Source organism: Lucilia cuprina, chromosome 5, assembly GCF_022045245.1.
Source record: "Lucilia cuprina isolate Lc7/37 chromosome 5, ASM2204524v1, whole genome shotgun sequence".
NCBI lineage: Eukaryota > Metazoa > Arthropoda > Insecta > Diptera > Calliphoridae > Lucilia > Lucilia cuprina.
The window spans coordinates 49,093,091-49,112,451 of record NC_060953.1 but is presented as its reverse complement, the minus strand read 5'-3'; the positions used below and the strand labels follow the sequence as shown (position 1 = coordinate 49,112,451).

The window sequence follows — 19,361 nt, the reverse complement described above, 5'->3', positions numbered from 1 at the left end:
AAGACTATAGACAAGACTATAGTCAAGACTATAGACAAGACTATAGTCAAGACTATTGACAAGATTATAGTCAAGACTATAGACAAGACTACAGTCAAGACTATTGACAAGACTATAGTCAAGACTATAGACAAGACTATAGTCAAGACAATAGACAAGACTATAGTCAAGACTATTGACAAGATATAGTCAAGACTATAGACAAGACTATAGTCAAGACTATAGACAAGACTATAGCCAAGACTATAGACAAGACAATAGTCAAGACTATAGACAAGACTATAGTCATGACTATAGACAAGACTATAGTCAAGACTATATATTAGACTGTAGTCAAGAATATAGACCCAGACTTTTCTCAACTAAACTTATGGACCAGACTATTGACATGACTACAGATCTGACCTTGGTCAGAAATATAGATTAGACTATAGATAACAAACTAAAGTGAAGACTATAGATGAAAATTCAATCAATAATGTAGACCTGATAATGAACTTCTAGACTATGGACCTCAGCTGTATTGTTTAGAATCACAAGCTATTTTTAGTTGTATTATCATTATTTTGTGTCCAAGTCCAACGCCATTTTGAATCAAATTTTCTATATAATTTGAAAAAAATCTGATGCATATTTAAATGTTAATAAATTACTAGGTTTTTTTTCGATGATTAAGATCATAGTGATGAGGGCGTATTATCTATTTAATTTTGTTCAGTGTAGTGTTATGAATATTTTTAAATTTTTGAAAATTTTTTAAATATTTCTTTAAAAAATATTTTTTTTTTTTTAATAAACCACAATAATTGCATTTTAATACCATTTGAGAATTAGATGAGACATTCCAAAAAAATATATATTTTCAATTTGAAAAAATAAATTTTAAAAATTATATTAAACATGACGTAAGGTTTAGCAAAAATTTAAGAAAATATAATGGCTCGTGCAAAACAAAAAAAATATTATTATTGTTGTGATACCTCTTAAATTAAACAACAACAACAACGAGAAGATTTTTAAAGATGAATCAACAAATACTTATAGAAAGAAAATGTTGTTGTTGATTAGTAAGATGAATCAAGGTGTGAAAAATTATTTTTTTTTTTGTGAAAAATCATCATTTTGAATTGATTTTTTTGAAATTGAAAAAAAATTAGTCAATTTTTTTAAAAATAAATTTCAATGAATAGATTGATGTTTGAGGGAAGAAAAATATATTTGTTATAAAACCAAAAAAAGGGGAAAATACAATAGAAAAGTAAAAGTTAAGAAAAAAAATTAGTTGGCACAAGTAATAAGTGTGGCGGCGGATGGCAAAAAGAAAAACAATCTAGATAATTCTTTTATATATTTCATTATGTACAAATACATATACATACAGGTAAAATTTATGTCAAAGATCAAAGCTAGTTTGTTGGTGTTTATAGTTGAAAACAAAAGTGTTGCCTACTTTTGTGGAAAAAATAAACTATAAAAAACGCTTAATAGTGTTGTTCATTTTTAATGGGAGGTAAGCAAGTTTAAAAATAATCAAATGATTTGTTGTGTTTTTTTTTGCTCTAAAAGAAAACGCCACCACCATCAACAACAACAACATACTAGCACCTGGTGGGGTATAAGCTGCCACTGTTTAACTCATACATACATATTTATATTTAAAAACAAGTGTAGGTTTATTTATATGACTGTATGTGTGTGCATGTACATGTTTCGTCATGTTCGTTGGTTTTTATTTTCTTTCTTTAGATAATAAGGAAAACAATTCATTTGAAAATTTTCAAAATTTAGTTTTTAGTCGCCATTTAAAGCGTCAAGGTGTACGCGTTCGTTCTCGTAATTTTCGTTTAATTTACACGGGGATTTTTTGTTTAAAATACATTATTTTCGCGCTTAATTTCTTTTAAAAACTTACCTGTTTTTTTTGTACGTGTATTGTGTGTTTTTTTAATAAAAGCATTTAGTTTTGTTTATTTTTTTTAAGATTTTTCTTGTTTTTTTTTTTTTAAAGCGGGTTATAAAAAAATTTGGATTTTTTGTTTTAAAATTTTTGAATATAAAATTTATTAATTAAACAACAAATATACATTTAAATAAAATAAAAGAAAAGAAGAAGAAAACATTAAAATTATTTTGTTTTGTTTGGACAAAAACAAAAACACTTAAAGAAAAGTTATTGAAAAAAGAGAAGAAAAACGCTAGATTTTTTAACATTTTTTTTTGAAAAAATCATAAATTTTTTTAAAAATTTTTCTTTATAAATTTCAATAATTTTTAAAATTTTTAGTAAAAAAACTTCAAGAAAATTTCTTAAATTTTCGAAAAAACTTTAAGAAATTTTCTTAAATTTTAGAAAATTTCCAAAATTTTAAGAAATTATTTAAGAAAAATTTAGAAAATTTTTAATTTTTTTTAAAAAAAAGTGTAAAATTTAAAAAAACTGTTTTAGGAAATTTTAAAAAATCAAAATTTTTAGAAAGTTTAAAATTTTTTAGAAAATTTCAATATTTTTAGAATAAAATTTAGAAAATATCAAAATTTTAAGAGAAAATTTAAAAAATAATAAATTGTTTAAGAAATTTTTAAAATTTTTTAAAATATTTTGAAAAAAATTTATGAAATTTGTCAAAATTCAAAGAAATTTATTAAATTTATATGAACATTTGTTAAAGATTTATCAAAATTAAAAAATGGAAATTTATAAAAACTTTAAGAAATTTAGGAAATTTTAAGAAATTGTTAAAAAAAAAAATTAAAAATTTTAAGAAAATTGGAAATTTAAAATAAAAGAAAAAAAATTAAATTTATAAAAATTTTAAGAAAATTTTGGAAATTTTAAGAAATTGTTAAAATTTTTGAGAAAATTTTAAATTGCAAGGAAATTTGTAAATTTTGAAAATTAAAAATATTTTAAATGTAAACATTTTTATAAAAATTAACAAAACTTTTAAGAAAAATGGTGGAAACTTTGATAAAGTCTTTTTTTTTTTAATATTGATAAAATTGAAACATTTTGAAAAAGGTGAAAGAAAAAGAAACATTTTTGAAAAAGAAAATTTAAAATTTTTACATAAAAATCAACTAAAAAATTGAAATTTAATTAGGAAATTACAAAAAAGAAATTTCTTTTATAAATTCAACATTTTTTTTAATTTTTTAAAATTTTTAATATTTTAAATTTTTTTAATATTTTAATTTGTTTTTTTTTAATTTAAAAATTTTTTAAATTATTTTTTTTTACTTTCAATTTTCAAAAATTTTAACATTTTGTTAAAAACTTTCTTAAAAATCTTCCCCAAAATCTAGCGTTTTTGTTCGATTTTTTTAAACTTAACATAAAGAGAAAAAACAATAAGAATTAATTAATTAATTAAATTAAACAAAAATTTTTTTATAACTTAAAAGCCTAAAACGCATGAGTATTTTATGATTAAGTTTTTTTTTAGTAAAGCAACTTTTTTTTACCAAAAAACTTAACAGCCAAAAACTTAAAGCAGCTAAAATAAAACAAATATTTGTAACAATTTTTCTCTAAAAAAAAATTAAAATTTTGCCAACATTTAACAAGAAAAATTAATAAAAATTAATTAATAATATATAAAAAAATGAAACACATTGAAACAATAAGTGTTTAAAGAATATTAGTAAAAAAAGCAGTAATGAAAAAAAAAACGATAATTATAAAATCTCATGCAAGTAAAACATACTACAGATTTATATATAGAATACATATAAAAAAATTATTTAAAAAGAAAAATAAAATAATATTAAATTAAATAAAATAAAACTAAATGAATTTAACATAAATTGTTTGTTTGTATGTGTGTGTGTGAAATTAATATAATATATAAATAATAATAATAAATATGGGATTTACTTAATGCCAAAAAATAAAGATTTAAAACGATTTGATAAATATGAAATGATACAAAAGTCATTTTGTCAACATACAGTACGAGTCAAAAGTAAAACTACGTTGAAGACAACAACACTATACAAAAGCAAAAATATACTTAAAAATGTAAAAAAAGAGAGAGAAAATAATTTTAAAGTAAAAAACTCTCTAAAGAGAGCAAGTGTAAGAAACCGGGTTTATTTTGAAGTTTCTAAACAAAATCCAATAAAAATTGAAAATTTACAAGTCTGAAAAAAGTTGAAAATTTCTAAATTTTTTTTTAATATTTACTTCTAGTGATAAAAAAGTTCTTGAAATAAAACTCTCAGAATTCATGTAGTTTTTGTCAATATTTATTTGTTTTTAAAAGTTTTTATTAAAATTTTCTAATAATTTCAATATAAAAGTTTTAGTTGATGTGAATAAGATGTTATGTTTGCTATTATCTAAATAGTAGTAAACACAACTAAATATTAAAAGCTTTACTACTATATACAAAGTATTTTTGGGAGTTTTTAGCTGAAACAAAATTAAGCTAAAGAAAGTTAAAGAAGGAATTTGGAGATTTTCAGTTTTCATAAAACATTTTCTTTCAGAAAAAGAGTAATTTGTTTACAGTAAACAAATTTGTTTTACAGTAACAAATTTTGGTTTCCTATAAGACAATTGGAGAAAAGTGTTTTAAAACTTTAGATTACAAAGAGAAAAGTGATTGAAAAAGTAGGTTTAATAAACTGAATGAATAGACTTTAACATTAACTTTTAAACACTAAAAGCTTTTACAAGAAACTGGAGTTTAAAACAAAAAACAAAGATTGGTTTTAAAGCTCACAGTTTGAGATAAAAGTTTAAACTAGTTTTGAAAAAGTAAAGTTATAAGAAAGACCGGTTTCTGAATGAAATTTGATGAAGTCTCCAGAGCGATATATAAAAGATTTAGAGTTTAAGTTAAAAGTTAAAACTTTAGAAATATATTTTAAAAAAAGGTTTAAAAACAGAGTTTAAACTAAGAGAATATAGAAAACATGTAACTGATTTCTTAAGGAGTGTTTAAGAAAAGCTTTAAAGCTTTTAATAAAAGTTTAAAAAATCGGTTGCTAAAGTGAAAGTTTAACAAGAGAGTTTAAACTAAAAGTCACTTATAAAAAAAAGCTTTTTACTGATTCATGATTCAATAAAAGCTTGCGAAGCTTGTTTAAAATCACTAACAGAAACTTTAAGAAAGCTTAAAGTTAATAGTTTATACTGTAGATTATTAAGATAGGTGTTTAAAGAGAATCGGGTTTTAACATAAAAGTTTTAAAAGAGAGTGCTATAAGGAAGCTTTTTACTGAAACTGGTTAAAAAAAAGCTTTTCAACATGTTATAAACTTAATGGAGTCTCTGATATCAAAACAAATTAAAGGCTTGTGAGCATACAGAGAAAGTTTAAACTAAGAGTTTAAAAAAAAAATTAAAGAGTACTTTACTAAAGTAAAGCACAAAAGATCGGCTTCTAAGTATAAAGTTGAAGAAAGAGATACGGTTTTTAGGAAAACTTTAACTATATCAGTTTTTAAACAAATTTACGATTTGTGAGCTCAGAACGTTTATGAAACGAAAATTTATAGAAAATAGTTTTTGAAAAAGTTTCCAAACAAAATGGAGTCTTAGATATAGAAATAAAAGATCGGTTTCCTAATATAATATTAAAGAAAAGGAGCCGGTTTTTGGGAAAAGTTTAACACGATCACTTTTAACCGGAATGAACGTCTAAAGTTATAACTTGAAGTTTAATTGAAAAAGTTCAAAACACCGGAAGGGAGAGAGAGGGAGAGAAGGGAGAGAGTGTAACCGAGAGTGTTTAGAGTTTAGCTGCTTGATAAAACCGGTTTCTTAGTTAAATTTTAATTAATTTTACTTATTTTAGTTTAATAAATTTAAAAGAAACTTGAGTTGAGTTTGTATTTTTTTCTAAATTTATTTTAAAATATATTTTTTTCACTCTCTTTTAACTTAAAGAGAATATATGTGATCATTCTCTTTTAACTTAAAAAGAAAGTATATTTTTGCTTTGTTCGCTGGCTGATCTTCACTGCAATTAAGGAGTTGCTGTTGTTTGTCGCAGAATTGTTTGAATTAACAGGTTTGCTTTATAAATTTATTAAAGAATTGCTAAAAAAAAAACTTAAAATAAAATATTTAAAAATCTTTACAGGTTATGCAGAGATCACAAAAACACCACTAAAGTAAAAGAGAGTTATGACGAGAGAGCGAAGGAGGGAGTAAGAGAGAGAGAGAACAAACGATCTTTAGTTTATGTAAATATGCGTCATCTTTAACAAACAAATTGATGGACATTTGTCAAACACCTAGAGACCCTGACAGCAGCATGTTATTAAGAAATCTGTTTTTGTATTTTTTTTTTTTGTTTCTTGTTATTTGTTTCGCTTCAATTAATTAATCAAGACAAGAGGCGATGATCATTAGATTAAAAACAGAACATTTTTATTGCCACATGACAATCATAATGTGAATCATTTAAAATGTTTATGGTCATTATTTTTGCTTGCCAAAAAAAAAAGCAGACAACATATTGTTTGTTGCTTTCAAGCAACAAAAAATTAATTTGTAATTTTAATTTTTTTCATGTAAGTATAATTTTTTCTCTATTAAATAAACAAAAATCTAAAGATTTCAATAAAAAATTGTTTTTCTTCAAAATTATAGAAATTTAATTTTATTTTTATTTCAAAAAAAATCTAAAAATAATGAATAATAAAGAAAACATATTTGAAAAACAAAACCTAAAAACATATGTCTAAAATGGTGTTTTATTTTTTTGGTGGTGGGATGGGTCCTCAGAGATTTGTTCTAAATTTGTTTTTTGTTTTTTTGGAATATTTAGAAAAAAGTTTGTTCTTCATACGCCCTACAGTCTGGCAAAAAATTGTACGTGTACACAGAAAATAATTAAAAATTTGGCACATCTTTGAAAAAAGTATATATTTTTTTAATCTAATCTGTTTAAAAGAAAAGTAATGAGTTTTTTTCTCTACAAAATTTTGCGCACGTATTCCAATAATATACATTTCAAATGTACACACACAGTTAGCGGACAGACAGACATCAACACACACACACATAGTTCTAAAGAAATATATATCTAATATATTCTATTTGTATTCTAAATTTTCTCTAGAATTATATTCTATCTAAAAAAAAACGAAAATAATATGCTTGGAATATTTATTGTCATCTACCATATTTTATGCTAATTGCAAAGCCCCATAGTAATTTATGTAGGAGGTTGGTTGTATATAAATGTTTTGCGCACGGTTCTCTGATTAAAAATACTTAGCTATTCTAATATTTTTTTAAAATATATTTCAAAACAGTTTTTTTCATAAATAAAATACTATTTCATGTAATTATTGCTATCTTCTCTTTATTTTCCCCTTTTCTTTTACTCTCTGCTCTCTTTTGCAGTGTTTCCCAAACTTTTTGATATTAAAATCTGTTGCTTAGTTTCAAAACACCTTAACATTCTTTTTTTGAAATTCTTCATTTTTTTGCATATTTTTTTATTAATTTTTTCATTTGCTGGTTTGTGGGTTAATTCATTATTTTTTTTAAATTTTTTTCTTTGTCAGTTATTAATTATTAAAAATTCTTAAAAAAAGCAAACATTTATTTTGTGCTAATTCAAACTTAAACTCTAATAAAAAAGGTTAGTTGTCCTACAAAAGTTTTGAAAATGTTAGTTTTTTTTTGTAAACAACTTTAAAATTTTGCACCATTTTTTGTTTTAAAGTTGTTTTTTTAAATACTTTAACATAATTAAGTTTTTTTGGTAAGATTTTTTTCTATAAAATTTTCAAAACTTTTGCATTTTGTCAAAATAAATCGTCTTCATAGTAAGTTTTCGTTCTTAGTTTTATTTTTCTGTTTCTGTACTGGTTTGTTTTTTTGTTTGTATTTAATTAATCCTTACTTTTTACAGTTAGTTTGGCCGATGATTCAGCTTGTCCTGTTGATGAGGTTACACGTACTGTAAATATACCCGAATCTTCTTCGTAGGTAGTTCCGATTAAAAGTACTGCTGCATTACCATCAAAAATCATCTAGAAAGTGGGAGAAAATAAAAAAATTTTTATAAGTTTAAGTGTATTAGAGAAAATGGGTATCTTAGAATGGATCTAAATAAAGTTTATAATCTATATATTGGTACTGATCAGATTCAGGTCTATAGTCTGCTCTATAGTCTAGTTTACAGCTGAGAAATAGAAAAGTTTATTAGTTTCTGGATTGCAGTCTATAGTCTGAGGTAAATGTCTGTAGCAAAGCTTTAAGAAAATTCTATTCTATATTTTATTCTGGTTTATAAACAAGTTTATAGTCTGGCCATTTCCTTTATAGTACAAAGTTTTTCTATTAACTGGTCTGCAGTTTAGTCTAAGTTCAGCACTATAGTCGCGTCTTTAGTCCGGCCTGTTTTACAGACTAAAATATGCCCTATAGTCTGTTCTATAGTTTAGTATAAAGTCTGCTCTATGATCTAGTCAACAGTATGGTCGAAAGTTAAGTTCATATTTTGAACTATAATCTAATATATCTGTAATTTAGTCTTTATTCTGACTACTATGTTGTCTAAAGTCTTTTCTGTAGTTAGATTTTTGCCTGGGCTATAGTCTGCTCTGTAGTCTAATCTGTAGTGTGATCTAAAGTCTGTTCTATCTGCATCTACAGTTTGGATAGTCCATAGTTAAGACTGATCTATAGCTTAGTCATTTGTCAGGTCTATAGTCTTATATATAAAATAGTTAGGTAGTTTGCATGGACTATAGTCTGGTCTGTAGTCTGATCTATAGTGTGATCTATAGTCTGATCTATAGACTAGTCTTTAGTCCGGTCTAAAGTTGTATCTATAGTTTGAATAGTCTATAGTTAAGACTGACCTATAGCTTAGTCTATAGTTTAGTTCATGGTCAGGTCTACAGTCTAATTTATAAATTTGTCTAGTCTACATTTACATTTAGTTCAGTCTTGTCTGTAGGCTAGTTTACAATCTAGTCTATATTCATGCCTATAGTTATTTTGTGGAGTTAAGCCTTGAGTATTGTCTAAGGCAAGGTCTTTTGTCGGGTCTTTATTTTGACGTAGTCATTAGTCTGGTCTATACTCTAATCTATCGTTTAGGCTATTCCATAATCTATTCTGGTCAATAGTCTATAGTATAATCTATAGTCTAGTCTATAGTCTAGTCTATAGTCTAGTCTATAGTCTAGTCTATAGTCTAGTCTATAGTCTAGTCTATAGTCTAGTCTATAGTCTAGTCTATAGTCTAGTCTATAGTCTAGTTTATAGTCTAGTCTATAGTCTAGTCTATAGTCTAGTCTATAGTCTAGTCTATAGTCTAGTCTATAGTCTAGTCTTTAGTCTAGTCTTTAGTCTAGTCTATAGTCTAATCTATAGTCTAGACTATAGTCTAGTCTATACTCTAGTCTATAGTCTGGTCTATTGTTTAGTCTTTAGTCCGGTCTATAGTCTGTTCTATAGACTTGTATATAGTTTGATGTTTATTCGATCCTATAGTTGAGTCTGATATCCTGGATTATAGTTAAATCAATAATTGGTTAAATCAGATTGGTGTAAAGTCTGGGCAATATATTAGTATGAACAACAGACTGCAGAATAGGCGTCTGGACTAATGAACTTACTATAATCTGCACTACAGACAAGTCTATATTCTAGTCGACAGAAATGTCAATAGTCTATAGTTTTTATTAAGTCTGATCTGATCTAGTTTGCCATAGGGTCTAGATTACAGTCGTCTCTACAATCGATATATTTTACATTTTAATTTTTTCGGACATTTCCTTTAAAGGTCTTTCTAAACATATGAAATATTTACAAAATAAAATAATCTTATACTCACTTGGAAATCTGGAGTTTCCGGTATGAGAGCACCTTCACGGAACCACTGAACACTAGTTGGTTTCACTTTGCCGGTAACGGTTGTCTTAAACTGAGCTGGCATACCCTCGCTCACGGAGACATCCTTCAAGGCGGTAATGGTTGGTGGAGCATCCAAATTCTCAATGGGACGCACCTTCAGCTGGGCACTAGTCTGTATGCTACCCAATTTATTTTCAGCAATACACTTATAGGTGCCCTCATCTTCGGGGAAAGCCTCGGATATGACAAGCTGATAGTATTCACCTTGACGAGTCATTTGGAAGTAACGTGAAGGTTTCACAATATTATCGCCACGCATCCAGCGTGCTGTTGGTGTAGGTTTACCCTCGACCTTGCAGCGGAAAATGACTTTGCTGCCTTCTTCAACGGATTGACTCTTGAGTTGTTCCAAAATATGGGGAGCCTTCTCCGAACCGGGAGTGGTGGGTTTGTCAGGCTTGGCGGTTGATTGAACGGTACAGTCACCGTCACAACGAGCCTCACCAGCAGCATTAACAGCAACACACTCATAACGACCACTATCTTCGACGGTGGGTTCGATAATCAAGAGAGTGTGAACATTGTCCTCTTCGAGAAGTTTGAACTTAATGCTGGGTTGAATCTTCATGCCATTCTTGAGCCAGTAAACATCCATGGGACGGGAACCGGTAACCTTGGCATCGAAACGAGCCAATTGACCGGTGGTGACAGTGGTGCTTTGAATGGTGGTAACAAAGCTGGGAGGAGTCATGCCTCCTTTACCACGACGACGTTCTTCCACCACCAAATTGGCGCTGCACTTGGCAGTACCTCCACGATTCTCAGCAATGCAAGAGAATACAGCAGAATCTTCTACGAATACTTGACGGATAATCAAGATAGATTTGCCACTAAAGGTGTGGATTTGCAAATCCGGCGAGCTTTGAATGGGGAAATTCTCACGGAACCATTTGACAGTGGGCATAGGTTCACCATCGAATTCTACCTCAAATTTGGCTTGTTCATTTTCAAAGACACGGCAAGGTTGAATCTTTTTAGTAAAGACTGGTGGTTTGGCGGGTTGAACGGGTCCCTTAACAACACGTTCTTGAATGGTGCCCTTGTGTTCCATTTCAGTGGTTTCGGTGGCGGTAATCTTGCGGGTAATTTCCAAATCTCCCACAACTTCCTTTTGGGTCTGTTGTTGCTTGTTCATATGAACTTCACGACCATGGACTGAAGATTCCGAGGGTTCAATTGGAGGCTTTTGCATAACCTTCTTGGTAGAGCTGGTGGTAGTAGAGGTTTCTTCCCTAAAATGGACAAAAGAAAATGTATAAATACTTGTGTTTTGAGTGCTTTAAAGAAAAAACTTACAAATTCTCTTCATAGGATTTGGCCATGCCCTTGGCAGCCGAACTGCTGACAATCTTTTCTCCAGGTATGGCATATTGATGAGTCTCAGCACGCAAGTTGGTTTCCTTCAACAGTTGCTCAGTTTCCAATTCATGAATCTTGCTGTAGTAATCTTCATTCTTCTTCTTCAACACGGACTGTTGCCATTCAGGAGCTTCCGATTTGATTTGTTTAGGTTTCAAGTGTTCCACACCCTTAAGGGTGCCACTTTGTTCGGCCAAGTATTGTTTACGTTCATCGAACACCTTTTCAAGTTCGTTTTCTTGACGCTCCTTTTGATAGGAAGCTAGTTCGTAGTCATACCAAGCTAAAGTTTAAAAAGAGTTGCAAACAATTTAATATCTAATCTTTAAGGAGTAAGGGAAATTTTCAAAATCCTTTATGCAATGCAATGTCTTCTAAGGACACTTTGCTTTAGTTTTTTTGGAAAACAGTTAATATTAGTTACAATTAGTTTTAACTGTTTTTAAGTCAAGTTACACAGTTCTAGCTTAAGATTAGTTACAGTGAAGATGAAAATGATGTGCGAATTCAAAAGGAGTTTTGGGAAATCAAGGAAATTAAGAAAGTTAAAGAATGGCGTTCTTTTAGGTTGTATTAAGAATGATAATTTCAGAGTCAATGATTGTGATTGATAAATATCGAATGTACAAAACATTTACATGCTAATAACTTAAAAAAAGAAACTAAAACTATACAAAAAAAACCCATTAAAAATTACATTTAAAATCTTAAAGACATAAAGAATGACAATGATGCTCTAAGAAAGCATTCCGAAAAATTAAGTTAATGAAATGATATTTTCCAGTTTTTTTTTTGGGTGCTCAAGGTGAAATTATACATTGATTAGCATACAGAAAACTTTTAGTAAAACACTCAGTATACTACCCATCTAATATCCGTGAAACTTTTGAAATCCATCACTTTTTTTGTTAGAGAAATCGTGACGTTTAAGAATCCTTTTAAGTGAATCTGCTTTTGGAGTTTGGAGTTGGCGCTTAGCTCAGCTTTTGGCAGGAATTCATATTTACAATTGGAAATTTGATATAAAGGACTTTTAAGGTGGGGGATTTTGAAGGGGTTTCTTCTTTTTTGACAAGGAAATTTTTTGGGAATATTTGGATAAACTTTTTGTTGGTGTTTTTGTTAAAGTGCTCAGAATATGTAATGTTTTGCTGTGTTAGAGTTTCTTTTTTTTCTTGGCAAAAATGTATATTTACAATGTTGAAATGTGTTTTGTTAAATAATTGATTTTTTTAAATACATATTGTAATTATTTGTTTGTGCTAATACTACTTATCAAAAAATAAAGACATTTTAGTTTTCTTAAAAAAGAGTTCTGCTTAGTTTTGTAATTAAAATTAGATTTAAGCTTCTAGTGGTGTTATATAAAAATTGTCGTTGTTGTTGTTGATGTTGCTTAAAAATACTCTTAGAACTAAAATGTCTTAAATACTTACGACGTGGTGAATTCTTAAGGACACCGCGATAATCATCGGAACGGGCTACTACATTAAGTTCAGTGGTAGCAATAGCCTCACCCACAGAGTTACGGGCAATAACTTCAACTTTGCCGGTATCGTATTGTCTGGTCTTGGGTATATCCATGTGGAACATACCATCGTTAGTAAGCTTGTAACGAGAACCCTGCAGAAATCATACAGAAATAAAAAACCATGAACTTCGGATATTTACTTTACTCTTTCGTTTTTAAAACTTACATGAACCACAGTGTGACCATTGATGAGCCACATAACTCTTGGACGTGGATAACCAGTAACGCGAACACAGAATCGTGCAGGTTCGCCCTCTTCAACGGTTTGTGGTTCCAATTTGCTAACAAACACAGGTTTCGATCTAGGTCTTGCATCGGGATCAACTTCCTCGGGAACACTAAAAAAATACACACACAATTATATAAAACATTTTCCAAATTAAAATTTCCTTTCTTTTTGTAACTTACACTTGCCAAGAGGCTTCCATTTCACGAATACGATCAATACTATGCATATGTTTGGGCAATTGTGAGTCGTAGACAATGCCTGGTTTACCAGCAACCTTAATAAAAGCTCTGGTCTCATCCTTGCCATACAAGTTGGTAGCACGGCAGACATATTCACCGCTATCTTCGGGATAAACCCAGCCAAAGTTCATGGCTACATAACCGAAATCATAAATAGGTTGGAAGCGGTTCTCTGTTAAAGTAAAACAAATCATTAGTTTTTTCCCCGTAAAAAATGCACTTTTCCAAAAAATACTTACTGTACAACAGTGGTTTGCCATTGAAGAACCATTCCACCTTCATATTGGGATCACCCACTGGAGCCAATTGACACTCAAACTTGGTAACAGCCATTTCGGTGAGATTGGTTTGATCCTTGATTTGAGTAACAAAACGAGGTGGTTGCTTGCGATCAGGATCGAAAAGATCATCCTCGGTTAAGTGCACTTCTGATGTGTACTTCTTAATGGTGGCTTCCATTTGGGTCAGAGTTTCGGAACGTTTCATGCCACGTGGTACTTGATTTTGTAGCATAATCGAAGGCAATTGTTTGCAGGAAATAGTAGCCTTAGTGCGATCTTCACCATATTTGTTATAAGCCCGACATACATATTCACCAGAATCTTCAGCATAAACATACAGAATATCCAATGATACGAAACCCATATCGAAAATATTTCTATATCTATGGCCGGAAGGCAAAAGCTTGCCATTACGGTACCATTCAATGCGCAAATTAGGATCATTCTTGGGTTCTACTTGGCACTCAAAACGTACAGCTTCAGCTTCTTCAACAGTCACCGAGGCGATTTCTGTAACGAACTTGGGTGGTCCATATTCGACCTCCTCCTGTTGTACAACTTCAGGTATGCGACCACGATCCAATTCTCTCAATTTTTCGGCAGTCATGCCATCAGGCAATTGAGTATCATAGACAATGTTGCCCTTACCCTTGCAGGTGACCTTGGCAGTGGTGGTAGCAACACCCCATTTGTTAACGGCACGGCAGGTGTATTCACCAGAGTCGCGAGCGTATATATAATCAATATCCAAAGCAATAAAACCAAAGTCATTCAATTGATGTACACGAGAACCTGTAGGCAAAGGACGGCCATTATAGAACCATTCAATGCGCATAGTGGGATCACCCACCGGTTCAACGCGACAGTCAAAGTGAATGGGACCACCTTCTTGAACATCCAAATTATCCTTGATTTCTTCAATGAACTTGGGTGGATTGGGTTGTTCTTCATCGACCACGATTTCCTCTCTCCTGTGCATGTTTTCTTCGAGTTTTTGCAAGCTTTCGGTACCGGTGCGGAAGTTGGAAGGCAATTGTGGTTCCATGACAATGCCTTGGCGACCCTTAACCTGAAGTTTGCACGAGACAGTAGCTTCACCATGTTTATTGGTGGCCTTGCAAGTGTACAAACCAGAGTCGCGTTGATAACAGCCGGCAATTTCCAAAATTACGAAACCAAAGTCATTGATAGTCTTGATGCGGGAACCGGCCCACAAGGCTTTGCCGTTATGGAACCAATCGACACGCATGCTGGGATCATTGATGGGTTGCAAGCGACATTCAAAGTGAGCCAATTGATTTTCATTGATGACCATATCGAAGGGAGTGGTAATGAATTCTGGTGGTTTGCCAGTATCATCTTCGGGAGCGAATTCAGTGTTGCGTACACCCAAACCTTCCAATTCAGCAATACGATCAATGGTACCTTCCATGCCCTTGGGCAATTGGGATTCCATGATGATGCTGCGTTTACCGGCAATCTTCATGGTGGCAGTGGTTACAGCTTCACCGTACTCGTTAATAGCACGGCAAGAGTATTCACCAGAGTCTTCGGGATATACGGGAGAGATTTCCAAAATGACGAAACCAAAGTCGCAGAACGTGCGGAAACGAGAACCGGCCTTCAAAGGACGACCATTCCAGTACCATTCAACTCTAAGTCTAGGATCATCGGTGGGTGTTACACGAGCTTCAAAGTGGCAATTTTCACCTTCGCGCAAGTTGTCAATGTTCTCCAAAGGTACAGTGAACACTGGTGCCTTACCCTTAGTTTCCTCTACAGTTTCGTCGCGTGTACGTACCATGCTGTATTCCAAGTTTGCAATCTTTTCCAAACCACCTTCCATGCCGCGTGGCAATTGGGAATCCAAAATCAAATTGGCCTTGGAAGAACAGGTGAGTGTTGCACGAGTTACATCTTCACCATATTTGTTGACAGCACGGCATTCATAAACACCGGAGTTTTCTTCGTAGCAGTACAAAATATCCAAAATAACAATACCGAAATCGTGGAAAGTACGGAAACGATGACCATGTGGCAATTTCTTGCCATTAAAGTACCATTCAACCTTAAGATCAGGATCGGTAATAGGAGTAAGACGAGCTTCAAAGTGAACACTTTGGCCTTCAACCAATTTGGTAACATCCTTGATGTGAGTAATAAACTTGGGTGGTTCAGCGACAACTGGGGCAACAGCCTCTCCTGGCAATTGTGGGCACTCCAACTCTCTAATTCTTTGCAACGAGTCGGGTTGCAAGCTGTCGTAGAATACACCTCCACGACCACGGCAGTTAAGAGTAGCTCTGGTAAAGTCTTCGCCATATTTGTTGTAAGCACGGCAAACATATTCACCGCTGTCATGATCTTGCAAATAGGAAATATCCAAGACAACATAACCGAAATCGGAAACGGTCTTAATACGGTTGGAGTGACGCATAAGCTTGCCGTTGTGATACCATTCAACCTTAAGTTCAGGATCATTGACAGGAATAAGAGTGCACTCAAAGTGAGCAGATTGACCATCCTTAAGACCTTCCAATGATTGAATTTGGGAAGTGAAACGAGGTTTCTGGCCACGTGGCTTATCAACACACTCAAGAGTGCAGCTGATTTCAGCAGAGCCATATTTGTTGGTAGCACGGCATGTGTAGGTACCAGTATCTTCGATCTTGGTTCCCAAAATTTCCAAAGCAACCATACCGAAAGCATAGATGGTGCGGACACGGTGACTAGCTTCAAGTACTTTGCCATTGAAGAACCATTCAATAACCATGCTCTGGTCACCGGTGGGTACGAGGTTGGCTTCATAATGAGCAATCTCGCCCTCACCAACATCCGAGATGTTAACGAATTCAGTGGTGAAACGTGGAGCCATACCTTCTTCTGGTTTTTCAGGTTTGCTGCCATCCTTGCGCAAAGATTCTTCCAAATCTTGAATTTGTTCGAGACCTTCAGCACCCTTAGGATGTTGAGTTTGTTCAATGATACTATCCTTGCTGGAGCAGTAAATGGTAGTGGTGGTAAAAGCTTCACCCGATTTGTTGTAGGCCTTGCAGGTGTAAATACCTTGATCGCGTTCATAGACCTCGATGAGATCCATGGTAACAAAACCAAATTCACTTGTCATCTTGAAACGAGAACCGTGTTGTAACAATTTGCCATTGAAGTACCATTCAATGAATAGATTAGGATCTTCTTTAGGTTCAACATTTGCTTCCAAATGTAGAGGTTGAGCTTCGGACAAGTGGAACTCAGCTGGCAAAGGTCTAGTCCAGACTGGTGGAGGATAGTGGGTTTCAGGTTTGACAACTTCGCGGTTGTAACGGTTAGCCAATTCTTCTTCGGTTTCCTTAACAGCTTCCAAACCAGCTTCACCTTGAGGATGTTGAGTGTCCAAGAACATGATCTTACCACTTGTGCACTTGAGTGTGCCGGAGGTAGTGGCTGAGCCCTTGCTATTGGTAGCCTTGCAAGTGTAAACGCCACTGTTTTCAGCATAAAGGTTGGACATATCCAAGGCACAGTAGCCAAAGTCATAGATGGACTTGAATTTGGCAGCGGCTTGCAATGGTTGACCATTATAGAACCATTCTATTTTCATGGTAGGATCACGAGATGGTTCAACATTACATTCGAAGCGGGCGTTATCGCTTTCCTTACAATCGATATTGTTCAAGTGAGTAATGAAGACTGGAGTTTCGTATACTGGTTCTGGAGCTTCTGGGCGTCCAGGTTTGGGGGCTTCAAGTTCACCAATACGAGGCAAAGAATCAGGATGCAAAGATTCGGCTTGCAACCAATGACGATCTTCAATCTTAAGTGAGCAGGTGGAAACGGCTTCACCCATTTGATTGGTGGCCTTGCAAGTGTAAATGGCAGAGTCGTCAGCACGCAAGCCATTGATGGACAAAGTGACCAAACCAAAGTCAAAGGTGCTGCGAATACGAGAGCCAGTGGTAAGTGAAATACCATTCTTGAACCATTCAATGCGCAAGTTGGGATCGGCACGAGGTTCTACTTGAGCTTCCAAAAGTACGTGTTGACCTTCACCGAGCTTCTCGAAGCTCTGCAAATGAGTGGTAAAGACAGGAGCTTGTTGAGGTGTTGTATCGACAAACATTTCTGGAACACGGTTCATAGAAGCTTCCTTTAGACGGACAGCTTCCCAAGATTCAGGAATCATTGGCTCACCAATAATGTTGGATTTGGTCTTAACCTTCATGGCAGTGGATGAGACAGCTTCACCGGCAGCGTTGTAAGCACGGCACATGTAGACACCAGCATCTTCGGGTACTACAGAGTTAATATCGAGTGTTACGAAACCAAAATCGTTAGTAGTTCTCAAACGAGAACCCATCTGCAACTCAACGCCATTAATGTACCATTCGAATTTCAAAGATGGATCACCAACTGGTACAACGCGAGCTTCAAAGTGAGCATGTTGTCCTTCCCACAATTCAGAAGGACCAGTAAGAAGTTGAGTGAAAATAGGCTTCTCAAATGCACGTTCTGGTTCGACGGGGCGAGGTGCAGCTGGACGTTCCAATTGATGAATACGGCTGATACTATCAGGATGTTGAGTATCCATTTGGATACTAGCCTCAGAAACAACGCGCATAGAGGCAGTGGTGACAGCCTCACCAAGAGGATTGACGGCACGGCACATGTAAACACCTTCGTCTTCCTTGCGGATATGAGAAATGTCCAAAGAAACAAAGCCGAAATCGTGTTGTTTAGTAATACGAGAACTATCCTCGATGATCTTTTCGTTACGGTACCATTCGACCTTAAGGTTGGGATCACCAACTGGAATCAAACGGCACTCGAAGTGAGCAGTTTGATGTTCATTAATGCGGTCAATGTTTTGCAAGGGTTGAGTAAATACGGGACGTTGTCTAGTTCCGGGAGATTCCAACTCAGGACGTTGGAATGGAGCTGTAGATTCTAACTTACGAATCTTTTCCAAACCTTCAGGATGTTGGGTTTCCGAGATGATGGTACCACGCGCAATAACACGTAAATTGGTCGATGATACGCATTGACCTAAAGCGTTAACGGCACGAACGGAATATTCACCAGCATCTTCAGCTACGGCATGGGTAATATCCAAAGCTACATAGCCGAAGTCGAAAGTGATATGAAAACGAGAAGCTGATGGCAAAGGTTTTCCGTTGTGATAGAATTCAATGCGCAAGTTAGGATCATGTACAGGTTGTACTTGAGCTTCAAAGTGAGCGGTTTGTCCTTCGTAGATTTCGGTGGTACCACGCAATTCAGCGGTGAAATGTGGTGGGCTAATGGGTTGATCGCTAACCTCAGTACGTGTTGTAACTACCTTAGATTCTAGTTTTTGAATCTTTTCCAAAGCATCAGGATGTTGAGTATCCAAAATCATGCTGCGGCGGTTCAAAACACGAACATTACAGGTGTTGACAGCTTCGCCAAGCAAATTGGTAGCCTTGCACATGTAAGTACCAGTATCCTCGCCATAGACATAGAGAATGTCCAAGGCAACATAACCGAAATCATGTGTTGTTCTGTAACGATGGCCTAAGGGCAATTGTTTACCATTGCAGAACCATTCAATCTTCAAATTAGGGTCATTAATTGGTTCGACACGGCACTCCAAATGAGCGTGTTCGCCTTCCTTAAGATGTTCCAAATTGCTGAGAGGAGTTAAGAAGATGGGTTTTTGACCCTTCTCTTCAACTTCGACCTTCTTGGGAGCAGCATAGCTTTCCAATTGACGAATCTTTTCCAAACGCTCGGCATCAAGAGTGTCGAGATCCAATGTCTTATTTGCTGCAAGAAATTAATATGAAAATTTAAAATA

The 19,361-nt window shown here is 33.3% G+C and overlaps 1 protein-coding gene and 1 long non-coding RNA gene across 7 annotated transcripts in view; one reads left to right on the top strand and one right to left on the bottom strand.

Moving 5' to 3' along the window:
• LOC111679299 (titin) overlaps positions 1–19,361 on the bottom strand; it is a 258,306-nt gene that overhangs the window by 80,724 nt on the left and 158,221 nt on the right. For 4 of the 5 annotated variants that reach the window (XM_046951796.1, XM_046951797.1, XM_046951798.1 and 1 more), the window contains exons 7-10: positions 13,487–19,330; positions 13,188–13,419; positions 12,946–13,117; positions 12,685–12,871 (exon numbers count right to left, since the gene is read on the bottom strand). In XM_046951796.1, coding sequence (XP_046807752.1) covers positions 12,685–12,871; positions 12,946–13,117; positions 13,188–13,419; positions 13,487–19,330 — 6,435 coding nt within the window. Of the gene's footprint in view, positions 1–7,865; positions 7,996–9,809; positions 11,122–11,185; positions 11,532–12,684; positions 12,872–12,945; positions 13,118–13,187; positions 13,420–13,486; positions 19,331–19,361 lie in introns of all 5 variants that reach the window. The other variant, XM_046951808.1, reaches the window with a different exon arrangement.
• LOC111679301 lies at positions 1,763–6,595 on the top strand. Of its 2 annotated transcripts, none has more exons than XR_006941013.1 (2): positions 1,763–1,923; positions 3,894–6,595. It is a non-coding gene; the product is annotated as an uncharacterized LOC111679301 (long non-coding RNA). The 2 variants fall into 2 exon arrangements; XR_006941014.1 differs by having other exon boundaries at positions 1,763–1,934.